Consider the following 15,606-nt stretch of genomic DNA (forward strand, 5'->3'; position numbering starts at 1 on the left):
ATGGAGGGCATGCAAACACTAGATGTCCCAGCGCCTTCCTGGGCCAGTTACTCTGTCTCTGTCTCTGGGTCAGGGTCGACATCACCAGCATTTACAGCTCCCCCGCCGAGTCCAATGTGCCGCCTGATGAGGCCCATCAAACTAAAGCTAAATGGGTCGAGGGGACCCTCACCAAAGGGAAGGTGCCGAGTCCTCATTTGTGCAGCCGAGCTGAATGGCCGCTTGGCAGGGATAGAGGGGGTGAAGGTCGAGTGAGACAGAAGGCGATGGATCATTCTGATAAACCAAACCAAGACGAACAGCAGGAAGCTCACAAAAGCACTTTTTATTTGAGGCAAGGAGAAGTCTGGCTGAAAGGATGACAGTTCCAAGCAGCAAACAAATCCAACTGTTAGTAGCAGTTTTTCACTTTGTAGATTCAACTTAGTTAGAAAAGTGTATCGAGGTTGTACTTCCCCACTGGGTAAGAAGGACAAAGAAAACTGGAAGAGACCTCTAATCTACACAGACGGCTCTCTGGACCCAACGCCAGGCTGGCCCCGCCCTCGCTGGTTAGTCTGCAGGTGGCTGCCCCACGGCTGAGGGGCGGTGGCCACACTACACCACACACGGAGGACGAGGCCGGGAGGGAGGCAGCAGGTCATGTGGGGAAGAACAGGCACCCACAGCTTCAAAACTCTGCATGGAAGGGATAATCCTTGTGGGAGATGCAGCTGTCGGGGAAAAGAGGAACGCATTAGCTTTAAGGGGAGACATTTCAACCCTAATAAATTACAAGACGACAGAAATGGCGAGTGTCACATTACAGGGAGAAATGGCGACCTGAGAGGCAATAAGTCAGCTCTGACCCTGCAGGTGGTGGGTCTACACCAGGGGGCAGCGCCCACTGGTAATGTGTGTATGCAGCTATGTACCTGTACAGTTAGAAAAAACTTCCCGGTAACCTGGGAATAGTGGAGACTGCCCCTCCCTCCCCAGTCTAACCCCAAACACCCCCAACTAAACCTAAGTAGCCCGCAGAGTAATCTGACCACGTTCTAGAAGGGCACTGGAGAGTGGAGGAAGTCCCAATGGGAAGGAACCAATTAGAAACCGAGAGCTTCAGTTCTCATGTCAGCGGTGGACCGAGAACTGAATGGAAGGCATGGAGAGTCTCAAAGCAGAACAGATGTGATTTGGTTACAGATTCACTTCTCGCCTCCGCCCACTAGACCAAAAAATGGTTACAATGTCTAAAGATTAAATATCATGAACACAAACAGGGACATCAGAAAGGAACCTGGTTCGGGCTGCCGGGGGTGAAGAGTTTATGGCCCGTTTTAAATTTGAGGCATGGCGTGACAGCCACAGGCTCACAAGCATGCACACACCAGAGGACGGGAGAGCTGTCATCCAAGACATACACCTGGAGGACATACACCTGGAGGACGTCCGCCTGGGGCGGTGACCGCCACCAAGGACGCACACTCTGAACTGGACCGAGCGCAGAGACCGGAGAGACAGCGAGCACCTTCCTGTGCTTCCGGGAATGCCCCAATTTTGCTTAGAAGAGTAACTAACTAGTAAGGAGACAGAATAGAAACCAGCAGAGAGGTCAGACCAAAATAAAATAGAACAAACAAACAAAAACAACAGCGAGGGAGGAGATTCTCAGTCTCCACTGGAAAATGGGACATTTCTTCTTGAAATCAGAAAATAGCCTGACCTGTGGTGGCGCAGTGGATAAAGCGTCGACCTGGAATGCTGAGGTCACCGGTTCAAAACCCTGGGCTTGCCTGGTCAAGGCACATATGGGAGTTGATGCTTCCTGCTCCCCCCCCCTCTCTCTCTAAAATGAATAACTAAATAAAAATAATTTTTAAAAAATCAGAAAATGAGTTTTAAATTTTAGTTATGATATGGACAGGGAAAGAAAATTAACAGCCTTCCTTGTCGCCTCCCTCAGACCCCACACTATAAATCAGAGGGAATACAAGGCACCCGTTATGTGCAGTAGGAGGGCCCGGAGGTGACCGCCAAGTCAGAGAGGCTGAGGGACTTCCTCAGGGTCAAGTGGCTTATCGGTGCCAGAGCTGGGATGATCCCAGGCCCTAGGCACTGTGGTCATTCTGACCCCCTTTTATTAGTGCCATTATCAGACAGAGTCAGAGGCACATTCTGTCACAACGGTGGGACAGGAGCCACCTGGGATCCTGTGGTTTTCACCTGCAATAAGATTTGGAAATGAAATACCAAGATATGGTACGACTGCAGGTCAGGCCAACACCACACCTGGACCAGGACGGGGAGATACCAGGGTGGATGTCCTGGCATCTTCCCCGTGGCTGGGCACAGGTCAGCCAACACTAGATCAATGGTTTCTGGCTGCCCATGGGTGAGAACGCAAGGGAACACACCGCAGAAATAATGGCCACGACATCAGGACTTGGACGCTAAGGTTCAGGGAACTCCATGTTCGCTCTGTAGCATCTGATGCTCGCCCGGGACCCACTCACCTCACCAAGGCACAGACCCTCCAGTTCCTGTTGTAGCTGAGCAAAGTGGCCATATCCTCACTGCTCAGCTCGAAGTCAAAGACCTAGGAAGAAAGAATATCCAATGAGCTCTGCACGTGAAGCTCCAATGCAGAATATCCCAGCAGTTCTGTGCAGGACTGTGGACGAGATGTCACCTTGAGTGGTGAGGGGAGAAAGCGAGGCTAAACTCAGGGAAAGTTTACTGTCTTACTATTCAGAGAAGGCACAGGTTTCAGATGGACAGGCTACGAAACATCAGAAACAGTCCTTCCCTTCCAGAACCTCTGAGCAAAATAATACTCTGTACTTCATTCAGTTCATTTCATGACTGTGCTCAGCACCAGGGAACGCAATGATGGGCAAGAAGTGCCTTTGCCTAATTTACAATGAGGCAAGAGAACAACAGCTGTGACACAAGGAGTCATTGCCCGCACACTGTATGGAAGGCACTACACGAAGCACTCAGCAAGTCCAGAGGAATCAGGGTGAATCCCAGCGGGGAAACTGAGGCTGCAGTCAAAGGCCCTGAGGCAGGCCTCCGACGCCCCAAGAAGAGAGCAAGAAGGTGCATCAGGAGAACCATCTGCATGAAGACCACAGCCCACAGGGGGGCTGTGGCCAGCACGGAGGCCAGCGGGCAGGCCGTAAGTGGCCCCCAGTGAGATGGGGGGGCCCCTCAGCGTCAGGTGGTCACAGAACATGCAAGAAGCCTGATGCAGACTGTGATTACGACTCTGCAAAACTGTGCAAGGACCACACAGTAAAAGGTGAAAACCAAATGTTAGTGCTGAGATTCGTCATTTCAAAATCTTTTCCAACACCTAGGAAAAAAACAAAAGGAAGGCTCTCTCTAGCACAATAAGCGTTTCCCACAGTGGCCACTGTTCCACCCCTTTATCTCGAGTAGTCAAGCTCTGAAGTAAGAAGACAATTCTCCCCCACTACACAGGAAGCGCCCTCCCCCTCTGGCCCCAGTCTCCCACGTGACCAAGGGCACATGGTATAGCCGCAGCCTGTGGCCAGTGAACAGGCACAAGCAGCTGCTCACTGTGCAAACAGCTGCTGGAAACCAAAGCGTAGGTGAGGGCAGCACGATCCAGGCCGCTGGCTCAGGCGGCGGCTGGGCTGGGCGAGTGCAGAGGCCCCCAGGCATTAGGCCCCTCCCCTAGCGCAGAGGCCCCCCGGGCACTAGGCCCTTCCCCTAGGGCAGAGGCCCCCAGGCATTAGGCCCCTCCCCTAGCGCAGAGGCCCCCAGGCATTAGGCCCCTCCCCTAGCGCAGAGGCCCCCAGGCACTAGGCCCCTCCCGAGCAGCTCCTTGCCTCCAGCCGCCCACCACCCGCCCACCACCCACCCACCACCAGGGTGAGAGGCAAGGAGGGGCAGGATGCCAGGCAGGCTGATGTGCTGTGGGGGTGCTCCCGGTGCCTTGACACCAGCCCTGCTGCTCTGTCCGTGTGGGACGGGGTCTCGGCAGGAAATATGGCAGGAAGGGCCTGTTGGGTTTTTGCACACGGTGGACCCATCACCAGCGCAGCAGCATTTCCTGACGCTCACCAGGGAGCCAGCGCTGCTGCAGTCCCTCAATGTACCCTACTTAATCTCATGACAACCCTTGGAGCAGGTATTATTTTACAAATGTTTGTGTCTCACTCACAAACATTTCTCAGGGCAAACACTGGGTCCCTGAGGAGCCCCAGCACAGGAGTGTGCATGCACAGAGGGTAAACTGAGGCACAGGGCCCACCTCAGAACGTCTTCACCTGGGAGTAGCCACCGTCCCGAGTGCAGGATGTGGTCATGGCAGCTTACTGAGGTGGACTCCCTGACCGAGACAGGGCAGGGAATGTGGGTCCCACACACACAACACTCCAGGGACAAGATGAGACCCTAAGAAGAGTCTTCTCCCACCCCCTGGCCCACTGAGGAAATCCGGGGCAACCAGCTGGGACCTTACCTGAAAGTTCTCAGCAATGCGTTCAGGTGTCACAGACTTGGGGATCACGACCAAATTCCTCTGCACAGGGAACCGGATCAGAACCTGTGAACAGAGGTGCTGAGTGTGTATGGACACCAAGAACTCCGTGGTACCATCTCACTTCATCTTAGATATCCGTAACCAGAAGCAGGAAATTCCAGAACTTCATGTGAGAAAATCAAGGCTCAAAGACGTTGGGGTCACACCAAGCAGCAGGGAGGGAGGCACTCAGATCTGACCCAGAGCCCTGCTCTCAGCCACCCAAGTGTCCCGTCAGTAAGGAGACCGCTCAGGGATCAGAAGGCCTCCCGCTTGGGAGAGACACTGTTTCCCGTGCAGCTGGTAACGAGAGCATGTCTAGGAGTACAGAGATATGCTCTCACCCACAGCAGCAGGTGCTCCCTCCTGTGGCAGCCTGGGACGGCCGTGGGGCAGGTACCGCTATTCCCAGGCCCCACGGCAGACTTCTAACTACCCCGTCGCTGCCCTGGACTGCAAGCCACGCCTGCAGGAGGGCTCAACTCAGCTCGGTCACTTCCCACTCCTGGCTCACTGGGACCACCATGGATGCACAAGTTCTGGGAACAGTGATGAGCATCTAGAAATAGTGTACCTGGGCGGTGGTTTTATTGTACTTGTCAGCTATGGCTTTGATCCTGGGATCGTCCAGCAGGGAAGGGTCCTCGGGCTTGGCCCTGGAGACAGAAAAATGGCCCGTGTGGCACTGCCACCCCTAACCCCACTCCCATCACCCATCAATCTCAGAGGGCACCCCGCCAGTCTCCCCCCAGTCCAAAGCTTGGTTACAAACTCCCAACCCTTTGGGAAAAGAGCAGGCCTCTTTTCTTCCTGCTAGATTACAGGGGTCCCCAAACTACGGCCCGCGGGCCGCATGCGGCCCCCTGAGGCCATTTATCCGGCCCCCACCGCACTTCCAGAAGGGGCACCTCTTTCATTGGTGGTCAGTGAGAGGAGCATAGTTCCCATTGAAATACTGGTCAGTTTGTTGATTTAAATTTACTTGTTCTTTATTTTAAATATTGTATTTGTTCCCGTTTTGTTTTTTTACTTTAAAATAAGATATGTGCAATGTGCACAGGGATTTGTTCATATTTTTTTTTATAGTCTAGCCCTCCAACAGTCTGAGGGACAGTGAACTGGCCTCCTGTGTAAAAAGTTTGAGGACCCCTGTGCTAGAAACTCCAACCAGGAAATCCAACCCAGAGGCTCCAGGAAGGTCTGCAAATTAGCCTCTGAGCCATTTTTTTAACGCTGAAGTTTTCTCTCTAGCCATTTCTAATCTTCACCAACTGCCAAGAAAACATGGTTCCAAAGAAACTCACCAGGGCCTGTCGGGAGAGCCCAGGGGACTGTAGGCAGTCACCACAATGCCCTTGGAGTGGCAATACTGAATCAACTTCTCCTGGGTCAGGTACGGGTGGCACTCGATCTACAAGTTCAAACAGGGGGCTGATGCAACACTGGGCACAGGCGACAGGACACACAGGAAGGTCCCGTGCCAAGCTGCTACCTCATCAGACCGAACAGTATGTGTAACCAACGTCCTATCTCCCAGATAAGTCATAACAATGTCTACGTCATCCAGCTAGTGTCCTTAACATTAATAATAATAACCTTGTTCCCGATGGACTGGCCATGAGCCCTCAGTTTCTTCCTGGCTTTGGTCCCCGTGACAGGTCCAAGGATCTCAATGTCCACTGATCTGTGAGACCTCGAGCCACCATAAGCCAGGCTCAAACCCCTTCTCTCCTACAAGTTTCCCTCCCAGATGTGCCACTGTCGTTCTGCATCATGAACGAGGACTCTGCCAGTGCCCAGGAACTTGCCCCCTGGCTGCTCCCTTGGTGACAGGAATAAGAAGTCACTGCTAAGCTCAGAGAGTACTGAAAGGCCACCATGCCACCAGTGGCCCTGCGGAGTGTTTACCTGGTTAACCATCGGCTTATGTTTTAAGCCAGGTTTGTTTAAGATCTTCTCGATCTGGAGATGGTTGAAGTTGGAAACACCAATAGATTTCACCAGCCCTTCATCCACCAGCTCTTCCATGGCCTAAGGACAAAAGAGGGTCAGCTTACCCCTGACATGTGCCTCCAAGGACCAGACCGGGAGCATCTTTTATACCAGTCTTGCCCTTACTATTCAGTGCCAGCATCAGACCTTTGAGAAGCCAAGGGACACCAGGACAGGAGGCAGGATGGTTATAATGGGACAGGAATAACAGCAGCAGCAGGAGGACATGTGGTAGAAGAAGTAGAACTCACACCCTGTCCACTCCCAAGGAAGCTAATGCTGAAGCGGAGAGCCCAACCCGGGACAGCCTTACCTCCCACGTGTCCACAAAACTGTTGTCAGAGGAAATCACGTTGCCTTTCGCATCCAATGGGAAAAAGTCGTTTCCGGGCTGTCGTTACAATCAAACATAGACAATCAGAAGCGGCCCTTCATGGACATGCTAGGGGAGCTTCATCTTTGAAAGCAAAGTCTAAAAATATTCTAAACTATGAGAGCTGGCTAAGTGTTTAGTCCAGGGGTCGGGAACATTTTTGGCTGAGTCATAAACGCCACATATTTTAAAATGTAATTCCGTGAGAGCCATACAATGACCCGTGTACCTTAGGCATTATCCAATAAAAATTTCGTGTTGTCCTGGAGGACAGCTGTGATTGGCTCTAACCATCCGCAACCATGAACATGAGCGGTAGGAAATGAATGGATTGTAATACATGAGAATGTTTTAGATTTTAACATTATCTTTTTTATTAAAGATTTGTCTGCGAGCCAGATGCAGCCATCAAAAGAGCCATAAGACACTTGTTCTACAACGTGGGTTGGAGCTGACCATCAGATGGACATGGGTGGTTCTTGGTCAGCAAGAGGAACCCTGCCATGGACTAGAGTGCGTGGATGGAGGAAGGACTCAAGACCATGACTTGTGGGGACCTCGTACTGGCCAGATCACCAGCCTACAGAACCATCACCTTGCTGAAGCTTGCTGGCTTATTGCAAACCTCTAAAGATGAACACCAGGCCCCAATACCCCACAGAGCAATAAAAGAGAGCTACAGGGTCAAACCCACACTTCCCATCTGGCTGACAAAGCAGAAAACTGAGCTCGTAGCTGGAACAAAGGCAAAAGGCATAGTAACACTAGATTCCTTCTGTGTAGAGTCACACTGCTAATATTCATCAACTGCACAGGATGTGGTGCCTGTGAAGGTAGGAAACACATATTTACACACACACGTGCACGGTATGGATGTGCACCTGTGTATGTGCCGTGGGGTGGTGTGGATAGCTGATGACATCTATGGCTGTTGTGGTAATGTCACCTGAGCCACGTTTGCTGTCACAAGGTTGTAAATTATACAATCACTAACTGACCTGGTGTGGGACTCCCCAAACTGCAATGTGCAACCGAATCACTGGGGTTTGGATCCAGAAGCCCCCAGTGGGGCCCGAACCTGATTTCTAACAAGCTCCCAGGTGACATCACTGCTGCTGGCTTAGGCACTGCACCTTGAGCAGTAACAACACACACAGAGTGTGCAGCCACTCAAAACCTGCTCATAAAGGAGGCTGCGACATGCCCTGGGCTACGTCCGAGCCCTGTGCCCCATACCTTGAAACTGACGGGCCAGTGAATCAGGTAGAGGTCCAGGTAGTCCAGCTTCAGGTCGCTGAGCGTCTTCTGGCAGGCTCCCTTCACCAGGTTCTTCTCGTGGAACGTGGACCACAGCTGGAGCCAGCGAGAGAACACATGTCATCACTGCCAGGCCGGAAGCCATCTACCGGCTGGGTGCCCAGTGGCTTGAAGCCAGAGGATTCACTCTGCTCTCACCATCACCCACCCACATCACCATGATGCTATAAATGGAGGCACAGGAGATTCTGTTTCACAGTGTGGGTCCTAACTTCCCAAAGGAAGGAAGCATAGGCCAAGGATACTTCTCAGAAGGACCAAACCAAAGGCATAAAATAGAGTGGACAGGTCGGCACCAGCCCTAGATCCTACATGTGAGTTCTCAGGGCTATTTTTCTACGAGACTGGTCTCAGAGCCAGCTTCACCCCCCACGAGGTGTCCTCTGGGCCCCAACAGCCTCCAGATAAAAGGTGGTGGTCAGCAGAGCAGAGCCAGTCTACAGATGGGAACCAAGTTCACCCTCAAAGACAAGTCACTGGGAAGAAAGCACCAACCCATGACCTCAGCTTCATCAGCAAGGGGCTCAAACCAGCGGGCCCAGGCAGAATGACCATCCTACAGACAGCCACGGACAGGTGAGCTCTGGAGCCCTCTATGGCCTCGAATCAACACACTTCCCCTGGGCAGAATCGTGTACTGAGTGATAATTGTAGCTGCATTCGGAGGCCCCAGACTGTGGCCTTGGCTCCCAAGCCGATGCCGCCCATGGCGAACCGTGAATGAGAACCCAGTCCCCCAGGCTCCCGAGAGCGGCACCTTGCTGACGATGAAGAGGTCCTCACGCTTCACCACCTGCTCCTTGAGCTTCTCTTGGATGGCCACCCCCACCTCGTTCTCGTTCTGGTACACGTGGGCACAGTCAATGTGGCGGTACCCAAGGTCGATTGCCACCTTCACAGCCTCCGTCACTTTGCCCGGAGGGGACTGAAAGGAAACACAAGGCGTGGAGTTAAAAACCAGAACAAAACAGAAGACAGTTTGTACACAACCCAGGAAAGAGCACAGCGTGAGCCCAGTGTTCCTCACTGAAGCGCCCATTCACGGAAGGCCAGGGCAGTTTCAGAAGCAGATTCTAAACTATTCGCTCAGACAAAACGAGGCAAAATGCCACCTTGCTTCATTTTAGGATAATCTGATGACTTCACAGCGGGCACAGATCACCTTAAAAAGATGGGCAAAGATGTTTGCTTCCTGGTTTCTCACTCTGTCGATTTACAAATCACTGTATAAAAAAGTCCCCCACTATCTGAATCCATAAGGTTCCCAAGACAATAATAGGGATACTATTTCCTCTGAATAGCTCAAAATATTTCAAAAAATCGCTGTAGATGTTTATCCAGTTCCCATTTGGTTTCAGAGCTCAGTCAACTCCTACAGACTTGGATATTGGCCATCAAGGGATTTTTGAAGCAGTTCTGGGAGATTATCATAAAGTCAAGGATATTACTGATCGACTCAAAGGCCTGGCTGTCCGTTCTCACTCTGTCAGAATCTGGGAAGATCACCATGTGGTCTGTGATCACAGCTACAAAGAAGGTGAACCATGGTCTGTACCCAAACCACCTGAGTGACCAAGATAGGCGTGGGGAGTCCAGCTGCTGAGGAGGCGGAAGTGCCTGTATAGCCATTAAGCGTCACCTGGATCAACTGTATAGACCAGGGGTCGGGAACCTTTTTGGCTGACAGAGCAATGAACGCCACATATTTTAAAATGTAATTCCATGAGAGCCATACAACAACTCGTGTATGTTACACATTATCCAATAAAAATTTGGTGTTGTCCTGGAGGACAGCTGTGATTGGCTCCAGCCACCTGCAACCATGAATATGAGCCGTAGGAAATGAATGGATTGTGATACATGAAAATGTTTTATATTTTTAACATTATTATTTTTATTAAAGATTTGTCTGCGAGCCAGATGTAGCCATCAAAAGAGCCACATCTGGCTTGCGAGCCATATGTTCCTGACCCCTGGTATAGACATTCCATCTCCTGCTCAGGCCAGAGAGGTGAAAAAGAAACAAGTGTGCAGTGGACTGGTGAATGAATGGAGCACATTCCTCTAGAGAGCTGGGATGGAAAAGAACAAAAAGGAAAACTCCCCAGGGCCATCACAGCTGCAGACATCTGTTGTTTTGACATCAGCTGTTGTGAACAGGCATGGGGGGGTGCAGAATAGGGAGGCCGTGGGAATAAGAGCGTGACCCAAGCTGGCTAGCATCCTGAGCTTGCCCACTACCACCACCGCTGGAGTGGCAATGCTAACCAACCTCAGGTGTTAGATCAAGGAACAACTGCAATAATCTGACAATCTTCCATTTTGCTGGAGGACCAATGAAGCTGCACCTGCGGCCTTCCTCACCCATGAAGGCTCAAGGAACAGAGCAAAGCGGTTGACAGTAGCTACCACAGCCTCTCTGTGGCATCCCGGGCACAGCTGCTGCTGATGTGAGCAGTGACAGCTGAGCACACCCCTTCCCAAGGAAGGGAACAAGTGAGGGACCCAGGTGGGGGAAGCTGCCCAGTGTGCATTTGACTTTCTTCAGCCCTAATGGAGCCCTGATTGTCTCTGCTGAACCCTGTACTGTGCCAGCCCAACACCCTGTAGCCCCCGACCCTGGGCAGAGAGGTGGGCACATTTCTCAGGCGTCATCATACACTGTATCCGCCAGTGACTGGTGTAAAGGCAGACAACCCACGCCAGGCCCATGAGATTCAATCTTGGGCCTTAAATTGGCACTACCAAGACCACATTTCATTCTGCTGGGGTCACCACGCTGGCAGGGAGGAGTCAGGAGCTGTCAGAGGAAAGTGGGATTGAGGGACAGATGAGGATTACATTTATAGCTTTGAATCTGGAATACCTGAGGTCATTTTGTAATTCAATGAATCCCTACCTTAAACTGTCTGTTTCAGTTTATGTTGGCTATTGCTTTCCTTGGAACCACAAGAGTGCAGACTCAGAGAACAGTCTGAATGGCACAACATGGCGCCCGTGACATGACAGACCCATGAGAACAAGGGGCTGCACCCACCTGCAGTCTCCCCCGAGTTCTCGCAAAGACAAGTGAATGGTATCTGAGTGGCCTCATCTTTGGTCCAGCATCCATGGAGGCATATAAGTATATATGCACACACAAGTGGAAAAGGTATTAAGCCACCATCCATAAAACTTTTGCAAAAAAAAAAGGGAAATGGCCCTGGCTGGTTGAGCCAGGTAGAGTGGTAGAGCATTGACTCGGTCGGTAGTAGTGCTGGGTTCAATTCCTGGTCAGGGCACACAGGAGAAGTGACCATCTGCTTCTCCTCCCCTCCCCCTTCTTTCTCTCTCTTTCCCTCCTGCAGCCATGGTTTGATTGGTTCTAGTGTACCGGCCCTGGGAACTGAGGATGGCTCCCTAAAGCCTCTGCCACAGGCACTAAAATAGCTTGGTTGGCATCACAGGCCCAGATTGGCAGAGCATCGCCCCAGATGGGGGTTGCGGGTTGGATTCTGGTTGGGGCACATGCAGGAGTCTATCTCTACCCCCTCACTTAAAAAAAAAAAAAAAAAAAAAAGGGAACCTATTTCAAGCCTATACTTACACCGTTTATTTCATTGTCCCCTCCCCAAAAAATAAGACTCCACATAATTCAGTACAAATTTCATCCCCTCACTCCACAAAATCTACAGTTATCTTACTTTTTCTTTTCAATTTAACACCAACCTTTTGGGGACCTGCTGTGTATTAGGCACTGTGAGATGTGTTGGAAATCACTGTGAACCAGGAAGACACTACTTTAGCCTTCAACGAACTTAGTCTGTAGAATTAGCTAACCACACAGATTTTGTGCTATTTTAAATACATATACAGCCTGACCAGGCAGTGGCGCAGTGGATAGAGCGTCGGACTGGGATGCAGAGAACCCAGGTTCGAGACCCCCAAGGTTGCCAGCTTGAGCGCAGGCTCATCTGGTTTGAGCAAAAAGCCCACCAGCTTGAACCCAAGGTCGCTGGCTCCAGCAAGGGGTTACTCGGTCTGCTGAAGGCCCGTGGTCTGCTGAAGGTGTTGCAACGCGCAATGAAAAACTAATGATTGATGCTTCTCATCTCTCTCCATTCCTGTCTGTCTGTCCCTGTCTATCCCTCTCTCTGACTCACTCTCTGTCTCTGTAAAAAAAAAAAAAAAAAAAAAAAAAAAAAAAAAAATTAAATACATATACAGCTCTTCAGAGTGGTAAGTGCTCAGGCGGGTGATTAAAAGCCTTCTTTTATCAACTTTTACACCTTACTTTGACTACAGGAGTGATTTTCAAATGACGGGCCTAAAGTCAGGACCACATTTTCTGAAAACATGAAACAAAATAAAAATTTCATAACACATGCCATCCAGGAAAGGCTAACTAAGGACTGATCTGTGGAACTTTATTCCAGGTCTCTGTGTATGTCTGTGGGCTACATTACAGTAACTGTAATTTGGTATGGCCAACAAAACATCATTTTACACCCTCTCCAAGAGAATAATCTGCAACAGATGGAACTGAACTCAGGGTCATGGTCATAATTCCGTCGCACTCTTAGAGCCACCACTGGACTTTTGGAGGGAAACAGAATACCATTCTGATCACTTTGGCTAAGAAACATTTTCTATGGGAAACAATTCTAAGACCCTTCTCTTATTCATCTTATGCTTACTAATTTTTAAATGCCGAGTTTAGGGTAAAGGTAAGCACCCTCCTCTGTTCTACTTCAAACCAGTGCACCGGTACAGCTCCATCAACCCTGTCTTTCCTTTCTTCCTTGTCTGTGTTAAATTCCAAAGCCCAGGCCCAGAGTCCAAGTTCCTGAGAAAACCGGGGGTACAGCTGCGGAATGCAAAATCTGATACCTGAAACTACCCTATAAGCGGCTTAAAAATATTGGGTTTGCCCAGTGCCTATAAATCTCATCTTCTGTGCCCCCTAATTTTCAGATAATCAAACAATCACCTTTTATTCCTAACCATTTCTTTGGGACGCCATGAGTGAAAGAGATTTCTGGAGCCCGTTTTAATCCTGATGCCTGCTACCAATTTCCCACGGGCGGCAGGACGCGCGCCCAGATTCCTACGACACCCCAAAGCGCCACGCCCGGCCAGAGGGGGTGCAGCGCTGCCCGTCTGGGGACCTGGAAATGGATGCGTCCTGAGCGAAGTCGTGCCACCCTAATTTAATTATCTGCAGTCTCCCGCGCTTCCCTAGAGATGCTTCTTCTCTTGAGAAAGGAAAACGGAAACGATTAAGGACAAACTATTTAGACAAACAAACAAAAGGGAGGCGCAACAAGTGCCCTTAGGAGGGGAACGCCGGCGCTCAACGCTGCCCCATCTCTCGCGGCTCCACCTCCCAACCTCCATCCCCGCGGCCAGCGCGGTGGGGGCTCGGGGAGTACCCCTTCCTTTCCCTTCGATCCCTTTCAGTGGTTTTTCCAGCCGGAATCGGGTTCACATTGCGGCCTGGGGACCGAACCCACCCAGCGTCCACAGAGGCGGTGTCCCGCGGCTCACCCAGCCCCCGGCCCGCCTGCCTGACCCGCTTCGGCGCTCGGGTGCCCGCGGGTCCGGCGGGAGCCCTCGAGGGCCGGGCAGGCCGCAGTGTGGTCCGCTGCGGGTTACTCCAGGCTCCTCTCCGCCCCAGCTGGTGCCGAGCCCAAAGACAGCCGCAGGGCGCGCCCCTCTCCGCACCTACCTTCCAGGTGCCCAGCCCCACCATGGCCATCTTGGCGCCGTTGGAGAGCACGACGTGTCTTGCCATGACTGCTGCACGCCACACACCCAGACCCCAGGACCGAGACAATGCGAAGCGGCCGCGCTTCCCTTAAATACCCCGTGCCGCGTGTAGCAAGGGCTGGTACCATTGGCGGCGGGCGACGCAAAGGCGGCTTCTGATTGGCTAGCTCGTGCAACAGAGGGCCGAGGCGTCGGAAGACGTGTCTTCCGCTAGGTCCTAGCAGGGCCGATTTTTAACGTTTCCATTGCAGGCCCGCTACCGGCATGGCTTTAGGAGACCTCGCTAGTCATTGTGGCGCTTGGAAACGCAAATGCTTTAGCAGAAGTAACAGACATGCTACAAATAAGCATCCTGGGAAGGAGTGTGTGTTTGTTTGTTGGTTTCCTTTTAAGAGCCCAGAGTGAGACGTTTGTCCAAGTCCAGTACCATGCTCTTCGGGAATTTGACAAATGCCAGGTCCCTAATTTGTACGAATCATATTGACATGTACCTTTTAGCGCACTTGGCTCTCAGGAAGGTGCATATAAGAGACATGGCTTGCATTCTCATTGCAGAACACGTCCTCAAGATTTGGGTTTGTCCAGCCAGTATGTAGCTCCTAGGGATAGCTTCACACCCTCACCCTAGGCGTGAGCAGTGCGTATCCACATCGCATTTAGTTCGACAAGCCTCCCTCCAAAAGCCAGCCTTTCTGTAGGTTAGGAGGCCTTGATGAGTTTGAATCACAAAACACAGAAGAGAGTCAATCTTTAGAAAGTGAGGAGTCTATCAAAGCAGCAAGTTTCAGTCTGGTGATTTAGCAAAACTCTAGTAGAAGAGTGAATGGGCAGAAAGCCGCAAAGGAAAAGTTAGCTTTAATGTTGTAGCTTCACGTACTTCAAATTAGGAGGTGCTAAATAAGAAATCGACCAGCCCTAATTGGCAGGTAAGATTTCTCTCTATTCTGCCCCAGGGAGACACGTTATTTTCCAAGTAACCAAAGGAAAGTTGCTGCAAGAGTTTTGACGACAGTTTTGGTTTCTTTCCAACAGTCTCTATCCACAATGATCTATCCTACCCCAAACCTGCTCTTTATGGTCCACCGCCCTCCAATCCTTCCCCAAACCATGCAAGATTGAGAACTACATCTGCCTGGTAATGACTCAGGAACCAGACCTCTCTACACTCCATTCTGGTGATTTTCCATTTAGTGATTGCTAAAAAGTGCCCCCTAGGAAAATTTTGTGCACAACACACTAGCTCAGATATTTTTCCATTTGATTTTTATAAAAACTTTTGTTAGCAGGCAAATTCCGATGCTGTTTGTCCCCCAAATAATATAATTTTAATTTAACCCTAAAGCCGGGAACTTGGTTTGTGATAAAACAACAGTAGCCCACCACTCTTCATTCATAAGATCCCTGGTGACACAGAGGCTGTTGTCCAAAGGGCTAGTCTTTTTGGAAAATGAGACACCTTGAGCAACCAGGTTGGTATACACAGAGCGGTCATCTGTTAAGGACATGGATTCATTATGAAGGACTCTGTTGTTGTTTGTATTATGATTGAATTAAAAGCTGGCTGCGTGAAAATGTGACTATCAAAAAACAGAGTATTACAACCTGGTTACCCAAATGTAAGAAGTCAGACCTGTGGAATTTCTAA

The 15,606-nt window shown here is 50.8% G+C and overlaps 1 protein-coding gene across 1 annotated transcript; it reads right to left on the reverse strand.

The window, feature by feature from the left end:
* Window positions 1-304: 304 nt before the first annotated feature.
* AKR1B1 (aldo-keto reductase family 1 member B) lies at window positions 305-14,079 on the reverse strand. Its single transcript, XM_066362742.1, has 10 exons — window positions 13,921-14,079; window positions 8,971-9,138; window positions 8,133-8,249; window positions 6,837-6,914; window positions 6,440-6,562; window positions 5,836-5,942; window positions 5,106-5,187; window positions 4,472-4,555; window positions 2,496-2,578; window positions 305-713 (listed from the first exon to the last, which is right to left on the reverse strand). The coding sequence occupies exons 1-10, from the start codon at window positions 13,984-13,986 to the stop codon at window positions 671-673; spliced, it is 951 nt and encodes a 316-aa protein (XP_066218839.1). The 5' UTR covers window positions 13,987-14,079; the 3' UTR covers window positions 305-670.
* Between the last annotated feature and the right edge of the window lie 1,527 nt (window positions 14,080-15,606).

This window comes from Saccopteryx leptura, chromosome 2, assembly GCF_036850995.1.
Source record: "Saccopteryx leptura isolate mSacLep1 chromosome 2, mSacLep1_pri_phased_curated, whole genome shotgun sequence".
Taxonomy (NCBI): Eukaryota; Metazoa; Chordata; class Mammalia; order Chiroptera; family Emballonuridae; genus Saccopteryx; species Saccopteryx leptura.